This window comes from Acanthochromis polyacanthus, chromosome 14 (genome assembly GCF_021347895.1).
Source record: "Acanthochromis polyacanthus isolate Apoly-LR-REF ecotype Palm Island chromosome 14, KAUST_Apoly_ChrSc, whole genome shotgun sequence".
Lineage (NCBI taxonomy): Eukaryota > Metazoa > Chordata > Actinopteri > Pomacentridae > Acanthochromis > Acanthochromis polyacanthus.
Genome location: NC_067126.1, coordinates 3,247,821 through 3,268,501, shown reverse-complemented (window position 1 = coordinate 3,268,501; position 20,681 = coordinate 3,247,821). Strand labels below are relative to the sequence as shown.

General features: G+C 43.4%; 3 protein-coding genes across 3 annotated transcripts; all 3 read right to left on the bottom strand.

The window, feature by feature from the left end:
* Positions 1–356: 356 nt before the first annotated feature.
* Positions 357–1,594, bottom strand: LOC127537246 (trace amine-associated receptor 13c-like). Its single transcript, XM_051959387.1, has 2 exons — positions 1,344–1,594; positions 357–1,179 (listed from the first exon to the last, which is right to left on the bottom strand). Exons 1-2 carry the CDS (start codon positions 1,592–1,594, stop codon positions 372–374), a joined length of 1,059 nt encoding a protein of 352 aa, XP_051815347.1. The 3' UTR covers positions 357–371.
* Positions 1,595–8,188: 6,594 nt separating this feature from the next.
* On the bottom strand, positions 8,189–9,303 carry LOC127537043 (trace amine-associated receptor 13c-like). The gene is made up of 2 exons (XM_051958729.1): positions 9,128–9,303; positions 8,189–9,005 (listed from the first exon to the last, which is right to left on the bottom strand). The coding sequence occupies exons 1-2, from the start codon at positions 9,301–9,303 to the stop codon at positions 8,189–8,191; spliced, it is 993 nt and encodes a 330-aa protein (XP_051814689.1).
* An 8,146-nt stretch (positions 9,304–17,449) lies between these two features.
* On the bottom strand, positions 17,450–18,672 carry LOC127537245 (trace amine-associated receptor 13c-like). The gene is made up of 2 exons (XM_051959386.1): positions 18,422–18,672; positions 17,450–18,257 (listed from the first exon to the last, which is right to left on the bottom strand). The coding sequence occupies exons 1-2, from the start codon at positions 18,670–18,672 to the stop codon at positions 17,450–17,452; spliced, it is 1,059 nt and encodes a 352-aa protein (XP_051815346.1).
* Positions 18,673–20,681: the final 2,009 nt, after the last annotated feature.

Sequence of the window (20,681 nt, the reverse complement as noted above, 5' to 3'; positions counted from 1 at the left end):
GCTCAGATTGAAGTTCCAGACACCATCTCCTGGTGTAAAGTACATGAGGCACACGAGGCAGTATATTTGAAGCTGTGGCTTGTTATGTTCAGCAATGTTGCTTGTGGCAATATTGCGACTTTGGCGCTTAAAGGGTTAAATTGCAAGTTCAATACTAATTTCCGAACCGACTAGTCGTTAATTTTATTGGCGACTAGTCGGTTCGGAAATTAGTCGAAATTCCCATCCCTAGTACATATATTATAGTGTCATGAGCACAATCTGAATCCATCTGTATGTACAAATCATTCATACAAATGTTATCAGAATTTTAAATCTGTTCAGTGACTCAATACTGCAAAGTGCATTTTTCTGTTCATGGTAAAGTGTCTCTACAGCATCTTGGCCTCACAGGAGGCAGACTGCAGTATCTGAAGTGTAACAATGAGCTTGACTGATTTTCTGAACCACGGGTACAAGAAGGCATAGATGATGGGGTTTAGACAGGAGTTTAAGTAGAACACACATATCACAATGGCAGATGTACCATGGAGAACGATGTCTTGTCCTGTGAGAGCAACACAGTAATATGGGCACATACATATTATAAACACAACTACAACAACACCAAGAGTCCTGGCTGCTTTCAGTTCAGATTTCTGAACAGTTGCTCTAACTGAGTGCTTGTTTGGTACAAGCTGAGAATGCATGGCATGAGCCTGAGACACAGCCACCACAAACACTCTCACATACAGAACTATGATGATCGTAATAGGAACAATGAAGGAACAAATAACATCTACAAGTCCACTAATGTAATCAATAACAAAGACGCACTCTCCGACACAGGAGTTGTACCTGCCCGGCTGCTTCAGGGAATCCTTCAGAAGCAGAGTTGGAAATATTACAGAACTGATCCAGCACAGACACACACAGATTTGAACTCTCTGTTGTGTGATTTGAATAGAGTAATGCAGAGGGTAACAAACGGCCACATAGCGGTCAATCGATATCATCACCATAGTTCCTATTGAGGCTGAGGTGATGGTGTATGGTAGATAGTGATACAGAGTGCACATGAAGTCACCGAGGAACCAGCAGCCATCTATGAGCACAATTTGAAAGAACATGAGGAGACCCAGAAAGACATCAGAGACAGCCAGAGAGAGGAGGAGGAGGTTGGTGGGAGTGTGGAGGTTCCTGTGGAGGGAGAACAGAAAAGGATTCATCATTATTTATCAAGAAAAGATCAGTCAGATAGAAGCAAACAGCACAACATTGTCACTTCAGAAACCTTTTCTTTGCATGGGCTATTCATTTCTACACATCGGTTACTTGCATAAGTTGAATAAATATTTTTGCACCTGAAGTGTGAGATGGAGATGATGACCAGCAGGTTGAGAATCACAGTAAGCAGAGAGATGCAGGACAGCAGGATGTAAACCAGCGTTGCTTCAAAGTGAGAGCGCTTCATCCTCCTGCAGGAGGAGTTGAAGAGCTGTGGAAAGCAGAGTTCAGTTTCCTCCATCACTGACGGGAGGAGAAACTGCTGAGATGTGATGGTTGTTTGGTCATACCGCAGATTTATATTTTCTGTTTCTTCCGTCACACCCATGACGAGGATGTTTTTTTCCCTCCCCATATTGAATTATTTCAATGTCCATGCATATCATCATATATTATTTGCCTTTAATGCTCCCTACATTTAAAAGTCATTGACTTTGCTGTAAAGCTCAAGAACAAATTTGTCAATTCCTTGCCAATCAACAGGCTCCCATAAAACATTACATTTCTGACGTTTGAATTGAGAGGTGCATTGGAAAAGTTCAGAAATTTCACCTATAAACTTCAACATCCACACTAATTTGAATTTTGCCACCATCCCTGTCAAAATCATCTCCCTGTGTGTTGATACTCTGCTCCCAGTGCGAAATAGTCAATTGTCATTTTTGCTCTATTTCAAAACACCCAGGTGTTTTTTCCTCAATGTTTTCTGTCTGATGCCTCAGAATGTTACAATTGAACTGCCTTGACATTACAGACATTGGGGATGAATTCATGGTATACATACAACGGCAAGTGCGCTCCTGACCAGACGCTTGTTCTCCGGTCTTGTGGACTGCCGTTTCCACTGTTAAGCTGCTGTTTCCTGATGATAGCTGCAGACACTGATCTTATGGTAAATGGTCTGTATTTATATTGCGCTTCACTATACCTGAAATGATACCCAAAGTGCTTAACATTATATGTCACATTCACCATTACACACACATTCACATGGCGGAAGCTGCCATGCAAGGCAGCAAACCACGACCCATCAGGACCAGTGTTCAGTGGGTTGAGTGTCTTGCTCAGACAGCTAGACATGAGCTCTACAGGCTAGGATCGAACCGGCGACCCTCCGGTTACAAGACGGCCACTCTACCCACTGAGCTATGCCACCCCAAAATGATGATCGGCCACATGAAGTTTGGATCATCTCAGCTGGTGACAGACAAAGAATGTGATGGGACAGATTCCAGAGGGACACAAGGGACTGCAGCATTGTCTGCCTAACTGAGACATGGTTGAACCCCATGATCCCGGACCATGCTGTTCTACACTGCAATGAACTTCAGTTCATCGCAGGGACAGAAGTCCAGCTAATCGAGGGGCGGAGGTGTGTGCCTGATGGTGAACAGCTGGTATGATAGCAGGAATACTGTCTGTCTCTCCTACTTTCATTCACCAAACTTGGAGCTTCTTACAATAAAATGCTACCCGTTCTGCCTCCCCCGTAAGTTCATCTCGAATCTTCAGTGCCATTTGTATTCCACTTCAAGCGTTCACAGATGCTGCTCGCTCCAACCAACATGAGGCTCTTCCTAACCACCAGGCTAACTACCATGATGCAGCACTTATCGTAGCCGGGACTTCAACAGTCCAAACCTGAAGAAGGTACGGCCGGACGTTCACCAGCATATTACGTCCCTCACCAGAGGGAACAAGACTTTAGAACACTGCTATACACCGTTCAGAGAGGGGTACAAAGCCAAGTCTCTCCCTCTGTTTGGTAAGTTGGACTATGCTACTGTCTGTTATGATCCCTGCTTCAGCCCCTGCCCTTCTTCCTCCTCCTCTGCAATAATCACTCCGTGTCACTCAGAACACCTGCCCACTACTTCACCTCCAGCTATTTAGACCTAGTTCATTCAGTCACTTCTCGCTGGACCATAGACTTTATTCCCTCATGGATTCTGTTTTTCCCACCAACCCCTGCTTACCTCCCGACTACTTCAGCCCCAATGGATTCAGCTCTTCCCACAGATTCCCGCCAGTTTCTTTTCCTTGTTTCCTGTCTTCTTATCTGCATTCAGACTCTGTTTTCCCCAAGCTTGTCTCCCTATTTTTGTCAGTATCTCAATCTAGCCAGCCCAGTTGTTTGTCTTTCCTTAATTTGTAACAGTGTTCACTTTTGGGTTTAGTGTTTTGTTTAGCTGTCGGTTTGTTAAATAGTTCTGAGTAGGTTTTGATTTAGTTTCCCCTTTTGTTTGTTAATTTTTGTAGAATGTTTGGTTTTGGCTTTCAATCACAATCCAGTTTCCGTTTTGTGCTGTTGTAGTTCTTGTTTTGTTTCATGAAAATCTGTCCTATTTTCCTTCTGTCTCCCCACTTCTGTGTTCTGGGCCTGGGTTCTCTGATCCCACCCGTAACACTGTCCTCACACCAAAATATCAACTATGCAGGGTCCTCGCCAGGATTTTTTTCAGTGTAACGGCAGGTCCTCCTGCACGCGCGCGCAATAGACGGGAACGGGTCAATCGACAGGAAAGTACGGCTGAGGTGGGGAGACATAAATTAACCTAGATAGGCACCCAGTTGATAAAAACAAACGCACATGGCGTTATCTGTCAAAATAACAGCGCAGCGGCCCTAATCACAGTGTTAACCCTTCCTGTTCGGCCCGTGGTCAGGAAGCCCGGGGTTAACCCCCTTCACTTCCTCAGCAGCCGTAGAGGCAAAGACACAGGAGCCCAGCCGCATCGAAGAACACTGCAGCCTTTATTGTCTATAAACAGTGGCTGAACCGCAAGTACCGTCAACCCAGCATCCAACTACACACCTTCTCTCCTCCTCCGACTGCACCGACTGCCGTCTCTCTCCCTCGCTGTCCCCCTCCCTCCCACACCCACACACTGCTCTCTCTCCCTCTCTCATGACGGAGCCACACACTCTCATAACAACAGCGTAATCTTTGAAATGCGCTGGCGTAGCGGCCCTAATCACAGCATAATCTTTTAAACTGAGCGTAACGGGCCGTTAAGACAGCGTAACGGCCCGTTACGCTGAAATGCGCTGGCGAGAACCCTGCTATGATGACAGCCAAAATAGATCATATGAAAATGTATGGAGAAATATGTCTGGTTCTGTTCAGTCACCTGACCTCCACGCTCTTGGTGAGCCGGCCCCCGCTACTTCCCAATATTTGGCCGCTTCCAGAGGAGTTTGGGGGTGGCATGCCAGTGTTCGACTGGATCTTCTGCATGTTGGCTGACTAGACAAGTCAGGAAAGTAGTCCATGGTACTCAGCCACCTGTTGCATAAGCATTTGGAGTTCCATTGAAGGACAGAAACCTTCATTATGGCACATCCCTCGAACGAACGTGAGTTAGCAAAAGCCAGCAAGAGCTTTCCTTGTGTTTTCTTCCCCTTCGATTAAATCCTCCGTTCCCTAATTGGACAGCAGCGCCCTTCAATCAGATTACTGTTTCCCCTTGAGGTGAATCGACAGCAGTAGAAGAACTTCCTCATTTTGATTTTCTTTCGTTGCATTGCTGAAAATCCAGAGTGGAGTATTTTAGTCAGGCGTGAACTAACTGTGACGTCACCCGTTGGTTCCAATGCCGAGAAAATGAAGCCCGGATTTTGCTACTTCCTGGTCGCCGTTTTGGATTTTTTGGAGCCAGTGACGTAAAAAGCGTCATCAAACAGGCTGGACTGAAGAGCAACTCGGGGCAGGACCAGTCTATGGGACTGTGAATCAAGTATAGCCACGCCCCCTGGCTCCGCCAACTTGAATGATTTATTGAAAATTCAGTATTGATTTATTTTAAGATCGGCCACCTGATTTCTCATTTTGACCATGAAAACTAACGGGGAAAAAAATCCTGAGCTGGAGAAAATCAGTCTATCAAATTTTATTTTTTTCAAAAATGAATTGGGGTCTATGGAGCAAAAGCTTTTTGGAGCCAACCCTAGCGGACAGCGTGATATTGCAAGTTTTTGACACTTGCGGGTGGGCTTCAATTTTGGAGCCAGATGATACGTCCATCTTTATATACAGTCTATGATTTTAGTTGACTGCTTGAACTGCATACCACAAGTATCTGAGAAAACCCAGAGTGGACTTTCTTTCTATCCGACAACATTCCCTAAATGGAATGTGAAGATTATTGAATAGTTTTGTTCTTTTTTTATTAGTTGTGGTACTGCATGGAATAAGAACAAAGTTCATATTGGTTGCAGTGTAAGCAGGGTTGTGTCAACATTTAACTTTTGCGGTGGTTCACAAAGAAATGTGAAATCATTCTGGTTGAACTGCAAACACCTGCAAAACAACAGCTTAAAATCCTGGTGCAACTTAAAACGTGCTGGACTGACCTATCAGAGGCCGTTCTGCAGGACGACTTTGTGAAACACGAACTGGATCATTTTCCAGGACATGCAGCAACATAAAGACCACCAGCTCAGCAGAGCGGGATGAGGTGAGAGCATACCAATTTGACCACTTCAACAAGTTTGATTCTCATCCTCCTGCTCTTGCTGCCGCCACTATTTCACCCACACCTCCCCCACCTGCTGCTTTTGGCACCCCCTACATACCCCATCAACTCCATCAGCTGCATCCACGGTGGACAATGCCCCCTGTCCCCCACCATCACTGCAGAGCAGGTCAGTAGAAAGCTGAGGAGACTTCACCCCACAACGGCAGCTGAACCTGATACGGTGATTCCAAGAATGCTCAGGTCCTGTGCTGCTGAACTGGAGGACCCTCTTCAGCTTGTCATCAACCTGAGCCTTCGACGGGAAGGGCCCCCCTGCCACGGAAAACATCCTGACTGCAGTGTCATTCTTTCAGTCACTTTCTCTAAGCTTATGACCATAAACGAGGGTTGGGATGTATATCGACTGGTCAGTCCAGAGCTTTTCGTTCTGGCTCAAATCCGTCTTCACCCTGACAGCCCAGTATAAACCCCCCACTGCTGCTGGTACGGCCCAAGCTGTCGCTCCCAGAATAGTGTCTCTGAAAAACCGCAGCAGCAATGGACATTTTTACTTTTTACTGTTACTGAGAGTAACAATGACCCAGTGACTCTGACATCAGTGAACCTAAACCAGATTGTTTTTATTTTCTTAAAAAAAAAGGATTTCCAACAGTCTTGAGGGACTTCCTAGTGATGCTGAGCACTTGTTGGCTATTTGTCCTTCACTCTGCAATCCAACTCGCCTCAAACCATCTCAGTTGGTTTTGGGTCGGGTATTTGTGAAGTCCAGGTCATCTGACGCAGCACTCATCACTTTCCTTCTTGGTCAGATAGTCCTTCCACAGCCTGAAGGTGTCAGGGCCCCTCCCTGTGGTGTGTTTGGGGTCATTGTCTTGTTGAAAAACAAATGATTGTCCCAGTAAGCGCAAACCAGATGGGATATCGTGGTGCTGCAGAATGCTGTGGTAGCCATGCTTAGTACATGTGTCTTGAGTTTGGAATAAATCTCCAACAGTGTCACCAGCAAAGCACCCCCACACCGTCACACCTCTTCCTCCATGCTTCAGAGTAAGAACCATGCATGTAGAGACCATCTGTTCACCTTTCTGGTCTCACAAAGACTTTGCATGTGGAAGCAAAAATCTCAGATTTGGACTCTTCAGACCAAAGTACAGATTTCTACTGGTCTAATGTCCATTCCTTGTTTCTTGGCTCAAACAATTCACTTCTTCTTGTTGTTCATCCTCAGTAGTGGCTTCTTTTTGACCACAGAGGTCTGATTCATGCAGTTTCCTCTGAACGGTTGATGTAGAGATGTGTTTGCTACTAGAACTTTGTGAAGAATCTATCTGGGGTCTAATCTGAGATGCTGTTAATTTGCGGTTTCTGAGGCTGGTAACTCTAATGACCTTATCCTCAGCAGCAGAGGAGACTCTTGGTCAGCTGCCTCGTGTCAGTAGAAGCCTGCATGAGGCGTTTATGGACTGTTGTTGCATAGTATCAGTAAACAGATTTTCAGTGGAGCATTCGGGATGCAGTTTTATTTAGATTTTGCTTTAATAGGAGATGCACTAATTTCAGATAAAGAAACCTTATTTTAAGTGTCGTATTAGTTTGTACATCAGCAGGAATGTAGCACAACATAGAAGTGAATGCAGTGGTCTGTTTATTCACATTTCAATATGCAACAAAACATAATTTTGCCCCTAAAATAAATGAGTGATTGTGATGTCAACACAGATCAAAATATTCATGTTTTTCATTGTGGTCATGATTGTGCAACCCTAATTTACAAAACCATTTATTATTAGGAATTACGTTATTAGCATTTGTATGTTATTATTAATGTTATTATTGTTGTTGTTTTGAAAGCTGTCTTATATCCAGGTATGTTCGACATCAAACTTCCTAAAATTAAAAGGATCGTTGGCACAAAAAGTCATGTACAAAGCTTTGGAAGCTAGAGCCACGATGCCTACTGACATAATATTCTGAGTACAAACTGTAGTATCACTTCTTTAGCTCTGTCTCTCATCATTAGTGTCTGGAATTAGTTGCAGATCAAAAGGAGACATTTCTGCTGCATTTATTGATTTTTGTGCATAATTATTTTACTCCTTAAGTACAAGAAAACATGACTCCAGACCTCTGTCATCAATGGACAGAAACTGCTGGCACAGCTAGACACTGAAAGGCTTCAACAGAAGGCTTCTCCCCAGACTGAAGGGTGGATATCCAGGGCCACTGGGAGTTACCTGACAGTAATGGTGCTGTTCTGGAAGTTGCTTTTCTAAACAGACACTATGTTCTTTAGTTTGAGAGAATATTTATGTTGCTCAATGAAGTTAAAAAATAATAAGTACAGTATTTTTAGCATAGTTACTTTTCTTAATGCTGTACCTAATAGATTTTAACAGATTTCAAATGTATTTACCTGTTTATGGTAAGGATCTAATGATGTTTCTCTACATTATTTGAGCATCACAGGAGTCAGACCTCAGTATCTGAAGTGTAATGATTAGTTTAACAGACTTCCTAAACCAGGGGTAGAAAAGAGCATAGATTAGAGGGTTGAGGAGGGAGTTGAAGTAGAACAGACATATCACAAAGGCCATTGATGTACTATTGAGCAAAACATCCTGACCCGTTAGTGTAACACAAAAATATGGGCAGAGACATATTAGAAACACAACTACAACAACACCTAGAGTCCTGGCTGCTTTCATCTCAGATTTCTTAACAGTTACATTGACTGAGCCCTGCGGAGTGAAGGCTGTGATATCAGAGCGCATGGCACGAGCCTGAGACACTGCAGCTACAAATACTCTCACATACAGCCCTATAATGACAGAGACAGGGCCAATGAAGGACAAAAACAGGTCTACATATCCAGCAACATAATGTAGAACAATCACACAGTCCCCAGCACAGGAGTTATACATCCCTAGCTGTTTCAAGTTGTCTTTCAGTATCAGACAGTGACAGAGAGCAGCACATATCCAACACAGTGCAACACAGATCTTTGCTCTTTGCAGCGTGACTTTGCTGGGATAATGCAGAGGGTAGCAAATAGCTACGTAGCGGTCGACTGAAATGAGCACCATGGTCCCTATTGAGGCAGAGGTAATCACATAGTCGAAAATATAATACAGAACACACATGAGGTCACCGAAATACCAGCAGCCATCTAAGAGCAGAATTTGAAAGACTACGAGGAGACCCACAAAGCAATCAGAGACAGCCAGGGAGAGGAGGAGGAGGTTGGTGGGGCTGTGGAGCTGCCTGGAGAGGTAAAAGAACGTTATTCATCTTTTCTGAAGATAAACAACAACAAAACACACAGACAGTATTCATAAACTTGACACTTAAACTTCCTATGATAAGAGATTAAAAACCTTGACTACTTGAAATGTGAGATGGAGATGATGACCAGCAGGTTAAGAGTCACAGTGAAAAGGGAGATGCAGGACAGAATGATGTAAATGAGCATGGATACTGAGTGAGGACGCATGGTCTTCCTGCAGGAGGAGTTGAGGAGCTGTGGAAAGCAGAGATCAGCCTCGTCAACAGGTTTCATCATGACAAAGAGGAGGTGATGAGAAGCTGCTGAGTTCTGCCAGCTTTCTGTTTTAAGACCTTCTCAGTATCACTGATTTATTCCTCCCCTTCCTTACCAACCTCCTCCCACGCTCGAAAAGATGTGGTGCAGTGCTTTGGCCCTCACCCATGGGGCCTGGCCACTAGTGGTGTAATGGTACACATACATGTACTGAAAATTGGGGGTATGGACCTTCGGTTCAGCATGAATGTGCATGCAGAACTCAGCTTGTGTGAAACTCAGTTGGAGTCCCCATGTTCCCCCCCTAGAAACTTTAGCAAAGGTCCACTGAATAGTAGTTCAACTCATGTGACCAGCGTCGCCTTGCAGTTATTGCAAATGCAGACCAACCGGAGCTTGAAAAAATTCCACGACCGTTAAATTCTGCACTGACTATGGATAAAGATAGGTGGAATGAACAAAAGTCGTATGCTGGTATTGTACCACTGATTTGGGTATTGCTCATGTGTTTAAGATGGGAGCACATGAATGTGAACGTTGGTGATACAAAGGGAAAAACATGGTAGAAGTGCAAACCCTCCTGCCCACGGTCTCTTGCTCAAATTCAGACAAAGCCAAGGCAATAACAAATACCAGGTGTTTTTACAGACGTGAATGTGGTTATAGGGTCACGAAAATCTTCCATGTGAAATGACCAAACGGTTTATTTCAGTCAATATAACCCTAGTCATAACTGATTATTTTTAAATGGCCTGGGGTGGAAAAAAAGTTTACTTAGAATGTAAACCCAAAGCCTGTTTTTCAACGTACTCTGATTATATTTTTTATGTTAACATAGCAAAGAAAAGTGCACATAACTAAAATGTACCTATAACAATAAAGGAAAATAAAAGAACATTCTCACCTTGATAGAGATGAAGTAAAGAACACAAGGTGGCACACTGACGATGACTAAGGCAAAACCGCTGCTCTGCAAAGAGTTAAAGATTCCACTTGGCAGACCAAGACTGCATATTACTGGACAGAGACCCACCACCAGACTCCACTTGTCCCATCATAAAGTTCATTAGTCCTCTAGGTCGCACCATGGGGAGGGGTGAGGGTAGGCTCAGCTGGCCACAGACTGGCTCACCGAGAGGGACCTGTACCTTTAGATGTTCAGCAGTCACAGGAAAAAGACTGGAAGCGATGGGTCTCTGTTTCAGGGCATGACAGACTGTTTGAGCCAGAGAAGGTGTGTGCTTTGAGTTTGTTAATGATACTGTGTTGTTTTGTTCCTGGTAGGGCTGCAGCTATTGATTAGTAATTGAGTATTCTATCCATTATTATGGCAATTAATCGAGCTATTGGATTCCACACTGGGCATGCATGTTACAGCATCAAAAGCAAAAATAAGCGTGCTATGCAACAGAAATAACCGTCCTCAACACATACAGTGCCTTGTGAAAGTATTCCGCCCCCTTGAACTTTTCAACCTTTCGCCACATTTCAGGCTTCAAACATAAAGATATAAAATTTTAATTTTTTGGCAAGAATCAACAAGTGGGACACAATCGTGAAGTGGAACGAAGTTTATTGGATATTTTAAACTTTTTTAACCAATAAAAACCTGAAAAGTGGGGCGTGCAATATTATTCGGCCCCCTTGCATTAATACTTTGTAGCGCCACCTTTTGCTGCAATTACAGCTGCAAGTCGCTTGGGGTATGTCTCTATCAGTTTTGCACATCGGGAGACTGAAATTCTTGCCCATTCTTCCTTGCAAAACAGCTGGAGCTCAGTGAGGTTGGATGGAGAGCGTTTGTGAACAGCAGTCTTCAGCTCTGCCCACAGATTCTGGATTGGATTCAGGTCTGGACTTTGACTTGGCCATTCTAACACCTGGATACGTTTATTTGTGAACCATTCCATTGTAGATTTGGCTTTATGTTTTGGATCATTGTCCTGTTGGAAGATAAATCTCCGTCCCAGTCTCAGGTCTTTTGCAGACTCCAACAGGTTTTCTTCCAGAATGCTCCTGTATTTGGCTCCATTCATCTTCCCATCAATTTGAACCATCTTCCCTGTCCCTGCTGAAGAAAAGCAGGCCCAAACCATGAGGCTGCCACCACCATGTTTGACAGTGGGGATGGTGTGTTCAGGGTGATGAGCTGTGTTGCTTTTGTGCCAAACATATCGTTTTGCATTGTGGCCAAAAAGCTGGATTTTGGTTTCATCTGACCAGAGCACCTTCTTCCACGTGTTTGGTGTGTCTCCCAGGTGGCTTGTGGCAATCTTCAAACGAGACTTTTTATGGATATCTTTGAGAAATGGCTTTCTTCTTGCCACTCTTCCATAAAGGCCAGATTTGTGCAGTGTACGACTGATTGTTGTCCTATGGACAGACTCTCCCACCTCAGCTGCAGATCTCTGCAGTTCATCCAGAGTGATCATGAGCCTCTTGGCTGCATCTCTGATCAGTCTTCTCCTTGTTGGAGGTGAAGGTTTAGAGGGACGGCCGGGTCTTGGCAGATTTGCAGTGGTCTGATACTCCTTCCATTTCAATATGATTGCTTGCACAGTGCTCCTTGAGATGTTCAAAGCTTGGGAAATCTTTTTGTATCCAAATCCGGCTTTAAACTTCTCAACAACAGTATCTGGGACCTGCCTGGTGTGTTCCTTGGTCTTCATGATGCTCTCTGCACTTTAAACAGAACCCTGAGACTATCACAGAGCAGGTGCATTTATACGGAGACTTGATTACACACAGGCAGATTCTATTTATCATCATCAGTCATTTAGGACAACATTGGATCATTCAGAGATCCTCACTGAACTTCTGGAGTGAGTTTGCTGCACTGAAAGTAAAGGGACCGAATAATATTGCACACCCCACTTTTCAGTTTTTTATTTGTTAAAAAAGTATAAAATATCCAATAAATTTCGTTCCACTTCACGATTGTGTCCCACTTGTTGTTGATTCTTGACAAAAAATTAAAATTTTATATCTTTATGTTTGAAGCCCGAAATGTGGCGAAAGGTTGAAAAGTTCAAGGGGGCCGAATACTTTCACAAGGCACTGTAGGTAGGCAGCAGTCCAAGTATTGCCTTGTATATGAAAATATACCAATGATGAATCCTTCTGGTGGCTTGGGCTGGCCATCCCACCCGAGAGTATAACTGACAGTGGTGAGTTGACATTTTACAGTTTGTAATATATCTCAACGAAGCGTGGTGAACAGTGTCAAGCATTTGGAGACTTTGAGCAGAAGCATTCATGTACAAAAGATCTCCATAATCCAACACAGACAAAAATGTTGCAGCGACAAGCCGCTAAAAGAAAAACACAACTTGTTTCGAAAATAAAAACCAAGTTTTAGCCACAGTTTCTTTACAAGATGTTCCACTTGTGGCTTGAAAGTAAGGGAGTCATCAATCCAGACACCCAGGTATTTATACACCTGGACCACCTCTATTTCATTTCCCTCTAGTGTGGACACTGAGGGAATCATTTGTGGACATTTCCGACAGTTCGAGAACAACATCAGCTTAGTCTTCTCTGCATTGAGAACAAGTTTCAGGTCAAGTAATGAGTGCTGAAATTCAAGTAGTTCCAGTTCAATGAATAGCTTGAAATGGTACAAAGGTAAGTGTTTAACTGCCAGAGGTTAAGAAAAAAAGGGTAAGGTTACTCAAAACTGAAAAATAATATACATTTCAAAATTATACAAGAAGGCCTTTTTCAGGGAACAAAAATGGGTTCACAATTTAAAGCTGTTCTGCAGCAATGGAGACTGATCAGGCTTTGAAAGTTGGTGCTACCTAACTTTTCTAGATTACTTCCAACCCCCTCTGTCTGCATAAAGCAGTGTTGGAACACACCGTGGAACCCTCCAGAGCATAATTAGAACAGTATCGTACTGCAGAAAGTAGTGTGTTGGTGTAAAAATGGAGAGGAAAAGACAATTACCAGGAGAGACACACCATCACAACACTTAAAAATGTAGGTCTTTCCTACAAAGAAATTGCAAAGCAAGTCAAAATATAAGTGAGTCCAGTTTTCATTAAAAGGCTCAGAAACTGGGAAAAATCTGGGTCTGGAAGACCCAAAGTCACAACAGAACCAAAAGACCAGTTTCTGAGAGTCAATAGCTTGCGTGATAGCATAGTGCAGGTTTCAACTGTATACGTTTTTGCAAACTTTGCGTTTTTCAGCTGTAGAACAAATTTTCACCATGCTGAATTTATCTCCAACAACTTTCTCCTCTGTTCACTGTTTCAGAGCCATGCATCATTTATGTTATTGATCCAGTAGCTTTGATTTTCCTCTCAGTGGAAACACTGCCTGCATTTCAACTTGAAGGCTCCTAATTTTTCTCATGTGACTGTTGGTCACAACAAGCTCGGTTGCAGCTCCTCAGTTGTGCTGGATACAAAGAACGTTTTGTCAATGACAAAATGTGGTGCAATTTCCTTTTTGAGCTCATTTTTAAATGAGGCATGTAGAATACAGTGATTTAGATGAAAAATTACAACTGTAAGCTTTGATTTGGTTATTTTTTTGGGATTCACATATTATACATTTTAACAACTCTTTCTCTGTTCACAGTTTTTGGATCTGATAAATGGTGTAATTTTGGTGATTTTTATTTTTTAACATAACATACCTTTCAAACCCATCGACATGCTTTGGGGTTCATAAAATAAATGAGTTAAATGACCAGAATGTATGGCCCAACTTTTGAGCTCTGAGACAAAAGCCCCAGATCATAGTTTAACCTCCCCAATGATGCTCGAGGCACTCAGGGATCAGAGAGTCTCCACAACACCGAAGTAGCTCTCGAGCAAGCATTGATGGCGGCAACGAGTGATAGCCAATGTGAACATGCGAGTATTCAAACCTACAAAGTAGCAAGATACACGCCTATTAGACACAACATCAAAACCAGCTGTCTAACACATGTAGGTTCCCATTGTGCCATCAAAACAGCTCAGACCTATCGGGGCAAAGACACGAGACATCTGAAGGTGTCGTCTGGTGTCTGATAATGCCAACGCTCCGTGACTAAATGTATTTTTGAAAGTTAGACAGTGTGCAGGTGTCTGAATCTTTTGGAACTAGGATTTTGGCAGCAGATCTTTTGGGTTCTGTGGGAATCACACTTGTTCTGGCATACTCCATGGATGTTTGATTGGAGGTTTGAGGCTGGATCAACATCTTGGTCTCTTTGCCGTGATTCTCGAACTGCTCCAGAACATTTTTTTGCGATGTGGTGGAATGTATTGTCTTGTTGAAGGCGCTGTTTCATGAGGGGGTTTACTTGGCATGCAATAACTTTTGTTGTTAATTGAGAGACAATAGAATTGGATGTCTGGATTTTCAAACCATCAACCAGAAAGTGAATTCGGTGACATATGTGCATTACGTTTGCGCTGGAGACTGCTATAATTGGTGAAAGTCAAGGGAGGCCGGAGAAAATAGCAGAAAAGTTGTTATGATTGGACAAATTTCAAGGTCATGCAGAATTTTGCGGAGATCGTTTGAATTAGCGTTATTTGGTGTGATCACAGCATCTCAAATTCCGAGAGGACCATGAAAATAGCAGAAATGTATCATCTTCATCTTTAGGTGCACTTAGAGTCTTTTCAGAAAGTTTTCAGGGCCTCTTGCTTTGTCATAATTATGTTGTAGAATTACAAAACTTTATGTATTTTTTTAAACTTCGGCTAAAAATAAACAGTATTTTTCCCTTTCAGAGTCATTGTGTGTTTGTCCCCGACAGGTTCAGTGGACGATTTTTTGTCGTGAATCTTAAAATGTGTCCTCAGGGTTTTTAACCAAGCAGCAGCTGCAGTCAACACACAAAGTCTGAGAAGGCATTGTGGTCTCAAATGCTCAGCTCAGGCTCTCTGATAACTGCACAGGTGTTCATTTAATTAGACTTATTAGGTTTTAAGGCTTATATCAAGCCTTGTTGTCTGCTGATGGGATCATGTATGCAACTGAAATGCAGCATTTTATTGCAGCTGAGATCAGTTTGGCAGACAGTAGATTTGAAGAAAACAAAGTTAATTTGTTAGTGGGGTCATTCCAGGTGAAATGACCAGATATTCCTTGGGGGTGTTGCCGCACCATTTTCAAATTAGTCCTAAATTTGCATTCCATTAGATAGTCACAAAAGTACTTTCTATGCAAAATTGTATTCCTGTAGCTCAAATAGTTTCTGAGTTGTGGGGGTCTGAAATTTTCAAAATTTGGGCTATATAAAGCCTCACCAGCGTTTTTTTTGCATCTTTAAGTGGTTATTTCTCAGCCTCTAGACATACCACAGAGCTGTGAGTTGGTAAACAAGGCCTCTGCATGTAGCTAGTGCCCCACAAACATCCCCAGGTGTTTCCCTACACTCTGCAGGCCATGGGGACTTGCTAAAAATGCTAAAAATTAAGAGATACCTACTCATGAGTGGGGTTTGGGACCTTAAAAGTACTAGAAATACTGCACAGAAGTGTTCTAACACCCCTGGGTTCCATTCCACACAAACTTGTGTGATAACTTCGCAAACTGGAGCTTTCTGGGTACCTCAGTTTGGAAAATATGAGCTCCCAAAGTTGGATGATATTTTTAATTGGCTATTTTTGGTGGCAAAAATCTCAGTGTGGGACAGGTACCAGAGACCCCACATTTTTCTACAAGACAGTTCCATCTGTCTTCTATCACTGTACAAAAAAGCAGCAGGGTTATATTTGTAGTTACTGAGATATTCTTACTCAAAATGGCATGGGTGATGTCAAAATCGTTTTTTGCTTTTTTTAGTACTTTAAATTGGGATGCAAGTATTAGTAGTAATTCCAATGGTAGTATTATGTATGTTTTGTTATTTTTGAAATGGTAGTTGTTAAAGGTGACTCCCTTCAAAAAGTGTAATGGTATAACTTAGGTATACCTAAGTTATAACTTATTTCTAGTATTTCTAGTACTTTTAAGGTCCCAAACCCCACTCATGAGGAGGTGTCTCTTAATTTTTATCATTTTTAGCAAGCCCCCATGGCCTGCAGAGTGTAGGGAAACACCTGGGGATGTTTGTGGGGCACTAGCTACATGCAGAGGCCTTGTTTTCCAACTCACAGCTCTCTGGTATGTCCACAGGCTGAGAAATAACCACTTACATCCTGAAGACAGGTGGTGCTTTGGCAACATTACACTTGTACATATTAGGGATGTGCAGACGAGTCGTTTAATCGGTTAATTGTCGACTCATTTATTAAACGGTTAGTATTTTACTAGTCGGTGAAACGCAAGTGTGCCCCCCCCCCACCATGCAGCTCTCCGCTCGGCCGTGCGCCGCACACTCGTCCCGTCTGGGCTACCTGGTTGATCCTGCCAGTAGCATATGCTTGTCTCTTTTTTCAACCCCCGCTATCCCCTCATCATTAGCGGTGTTCTGACCACTCCAGCTACACCCACCACGTCCCTTCCTGCCACCCCGAAGCAAAGCATCGGCTCCACTATGTGCTGCTCGTGGACTGTCATGGCGCACCGACCCGCTGCCGTTACGCACAGACGCAGCGGCACTTTCTGTCTCAGTGGACGACTGAACATCTTCATCAGAGGGTGAATATTCCTCTTCAGAATATGAGTAAGCCATTACTTGACAAAGTACTTTGTCAGCGTTGACCAGACCTCTCGGTACGGTGAGTTTTCTCACTCTAAAATGTGCCGTCTTGCGCTCTGATACGCTCTGACGGCGAGTCTCGTCTCCTCGGTTTTCAAACTCTGTAAACTCCAAAACTTTGAATTAAAACACGCCCACAACTGATGCTCAGATTGAAGTTCCAGACACCATCTCCTGGTGTAAAGTACATGAGGCACACGAGGCAGTATATTTGAAGCTGTGGCTTGTTATGTTCAGCAATGTTGCTTGTGGCAATATTGCGACTTTGGCGCTTAAAGGGTTAAATTGCAAGTTCAATACTAATTTCCGAACCGACTCGTCGTTAATTTTATTGGCGACTAGTCGGTTCGGAAATTAGTCGAAATTCCCATCCCAAGTACATATATTATAGTGTCATGAGCACAATCTGAATCCTTCTGTATGTACAAATCATTCATACAAATGTTATCAGAATTTTAAATCTGTTCAGTGACTCAATACTGCAAAGTGCATTTTTCTGTTCATGGTAAAGTGTCTCTACAGCATCTTGGCCTCACAGGAGGCAGACTGCAGTATCTGAAGTGTAACAATGAGCTTGACTGATTTTCTGAACCACGGGTACAAGAAGGCATAGATGATGGGGTTTAGACAGGAGTTTAAGTAGAACACACATATCACAATGGCAGATGTACCATGGAGAACGATGTCTTGTCCTGTGAGAGCAACACAGTAATATGGGCACATACATATTATAAACACAACTACAACAACACCAAGAGTCCTGGCTGCTTTCAGTTCAGATTTCTGAACAGTTGCTCTAACCGAGTTCTTGTTTGGTACAAGCTGAGAATGCATGGCATGAGCCTGAGACACAGCCACCACAAACACTCTCACATACAGAACTATGATGATCGTAATAGGAACAATGAAGGAACAAATAACATCTACAAGTCCACTAATGTAATCAATAACAAAGACGCACTCTCCGACACAGGAGTTGTACCTGCCCGGCTGCTTCAGGGAATCCTTCAGAAGCAGAGTTGGAAATATTACAGAACTGATCCAGCACAGACACACACAGATTCGAACTCTCTGTTGTGTGATTTGAATAGAGTAATGCAGAGGGTAACAAACAGCCACATAGCGGTCAATCGATATCATCACCATAGTTCCTATTGAGGCTGAGGTGATGGTGTATGGTAGATAGTGATACAGAGTGCACATGAAGTCACCGAGGAACCAGCAGCCATCTATGAGCACAATGTGAAAGAACATGAGGAGACCCAGAAAGACATCAGAGACAGCCAGAGAGAGGAGGAGGAGGTTGGTGGGAGTGTGGAGGTTCCTGTGGAGGGAGAACAGAAAAGGATTCATCATTATTTATCAAGAAAAGATCAGTCGGATAGAAGCAAACAGCACAACATTGTCACTTCAGAAACCTTTTCTTTGCATGGGCTATTCATTTCTACACATCGGTTACTTGCATAAGTTGAATAAATATTTTTGCACCTGAAGTGTGAGATGGAGATGATGACCAGCAGGTTGAGAATCACAGTAAGCAGAGAGATGCAGGACAGCAGGATGTAAACCAGCGTTGCTTCAAAGTGAGAGCGCTTCATCCTCCTGCAGGAGGAGTTGAAGAGCTGTGGAAAGCAGAGTTCAGTTTCCTCCATCACTGACGGGAGGAGAAACTGCTGAGATGTGATGGTTGTTTGGTCATACCGCAGATTTATATTTTCTGTTTCTTCCGTCACACCCATGACGAGGATGTTTTTTTCCCTCCCCATATTGAATTATTTCAATGTCCATGCATATCATCATATATTATTTGCCTTTAATGCTCCCTACATTTAAAAGTCATTGACTTTGCTGTAAAGCTCAAGAACAAATTTGTCAATTCCTTGCCAATCAACAGGCTCCCATAAAACATTACATTTCTGACGTTTGAATTGAGAGGTGCATTGGAAAAGTTCAGAAATTTCACCTATAAACTTCAACATCCACACTAATTTGAATTTTGCCACCATCCCTGTCAAAATCATCTCCCTGTGTGTTGATACTCTGCTCCCAGTGCGAAATAGTCAATTGTCATTTTTGCTCGGTTTCAAAACACCCAGGTGTTTTTTGCTGAATGTTTTCTGTCTGATGCCTCAGAATGTTACAATTGAACTGCCTTGACATTACAGACATTGGGGATGAATTCATGGTATACATACAACGGCAAGTGCGCTCCTGACCAGACGCTTGTTCTCCGGTCTTGTGGACTGCCGTTTCCACTGTTAAGCTGCTGTTTCCTGATGATAGCTGCAGACACTGATCTTATGGTAAATGGTCTGTATTTATATTGCGCTTCACTATACCTGAAATGATACCCAAAGTACTTTACATTATATGTCACATTCACCATTACACACACATTCACATGGCGGAAGCTGCCATGCAAGGCAGCAAACCACGACCCATCAGGACCAGTGTTCAGTGGGTTGAGTGTCTTGCTCAGACAGCTAGACATGAGCTCTACAGGCTAGGATCGAACCGGCGACCCTCCGGTTACAAGACGGCCACTCTACCCACTGAGCTATGCCACCCCAAAATGATGATCGGCCACATGAAGTTTGGATCATCTCAGCTGGTGACAGACAAAGAATGTGATGGGACAGATTCCAGAGGGACACAAGGGACTGCAGCATTGTCTGCCTAACTGAGACATGGTTGAACCCCATGATCCCGGACCATGCTGTTCTACACTGCAATGAACTTCAGTTCATCGCAGGACAGAAGTCCAGCTAATCGAGGGGCGGAGGTGTGTGCCTGATGGTGAACAACAGCTGGTATGATAGCAGGAATACTGTCTGTCTCTCCTACTTTCATTCACCAAACTTGGAGCTTCTTACAATAAATGCTACCCGTTCTGCCTCCCCGTAAGTTCATCTCGAATCTTCAGTGCCATTTGTATTCCACTTCAAGCGTTCACAGATGCTGCTCGCTCCAACCAACATGAGGCTCTTCCTAACTACCATGATGCAGCACTTATCGTAGCCGGGACTTCAACAGTCCAAACCTGAAGAAGGTACGGCCGGACGTTCACCAGCATATTACGTCCCTCACCAGAGGGAACAAGACTTTAGAACACTGCTATACACCGTTCAGAGAGGGGTACAAAGCCAAGTCTCTCCCTCTGTTTGGTAAGTTGGACTATGCTACTGTCTGTTATGATCCCTGCTTCAGCCCCTGCCCTTCTTCCTCCTCCTCTGCAATAATCACTCCGTGTCACTCAGAACACCTGCCCACTACTTCACCTCCAGCTATTTAGACCTAGTTCATTCAGTCACTTCTCGCTGGACCATAGACTTTATTCCCTCATGGATTCTGTTTTGAAAATATCAACTATGGCGACAGCCAAAATAGATCATATGAAAATGTATGGAGAAATATGTCTGGTTCTGTTCAGTCACCTGACCTCCAAGCTCTTGGTGAGCCGGCCCCCGCTACTTCCCAATATTTGGCCGCTTCCAGAGGAGTTTGGGGTGGCATGCCAGTGTTCGACTGGATCTTCTGCATGTTGGCTGACTAGACAAATCAGGAAAGTAGTCGATGGTACTCAGCCACCTGTTGCATCAGAATTTGGAGTTCCATTGAAGGACAGAAACCTTCATTATGGCACATCCCTCGAACGAACGTGAGTTAGCAAAAGCCAGCAAGAGCTTTCCTTGTGTTTTCTTCCCCTTCGATTAAATCCTCCGTTCCCTAATTGGACAGCAGCGCCCTT

Coding starts and splice junctions, on each gene's coding strand:
- LOC127537246 (XM_051959387.1), bottom strand. CDS start 1,594: ATGGGTGTGACGGAAGAAACAGAAAATATAAATCTGCGGTATGACCAA. Junction 1,180..1,343: donor ATCTCCATCTCACACTTCAG/GTGCAAAAATAT, acceptor CTCCCTCCACAG/GAACCTCCACACTCCCACCA.
- LOC127537043 (XM_051958729.1), bottom strand. CDS start 9,303: ATGATGAAACCTGTTGACGAGGCTGATCTCTGCTTTCCACAGCTCCTC. Junction 9,006..9,127: donor ATCTCCATCTCACATTTCAA/GTAGTCAAGGTT, acceptor TTACCTCTCCAG/GCAGCTCCACAGCCCCACCA.
- LOC127537245 (XM_051959386.1), bottom strand. CDS start 18,672: ATGGGTGTGACGGAAGAAACAGAAAATATAAATCTGCGGTATGACCAA. Junction 18,258..18,421: donor ATCTCCATCTCACACTTCAG/GTGCAAAAATAT, acceptor CTCCCTCCACAG/GAACCTCCACACTCCCACCA.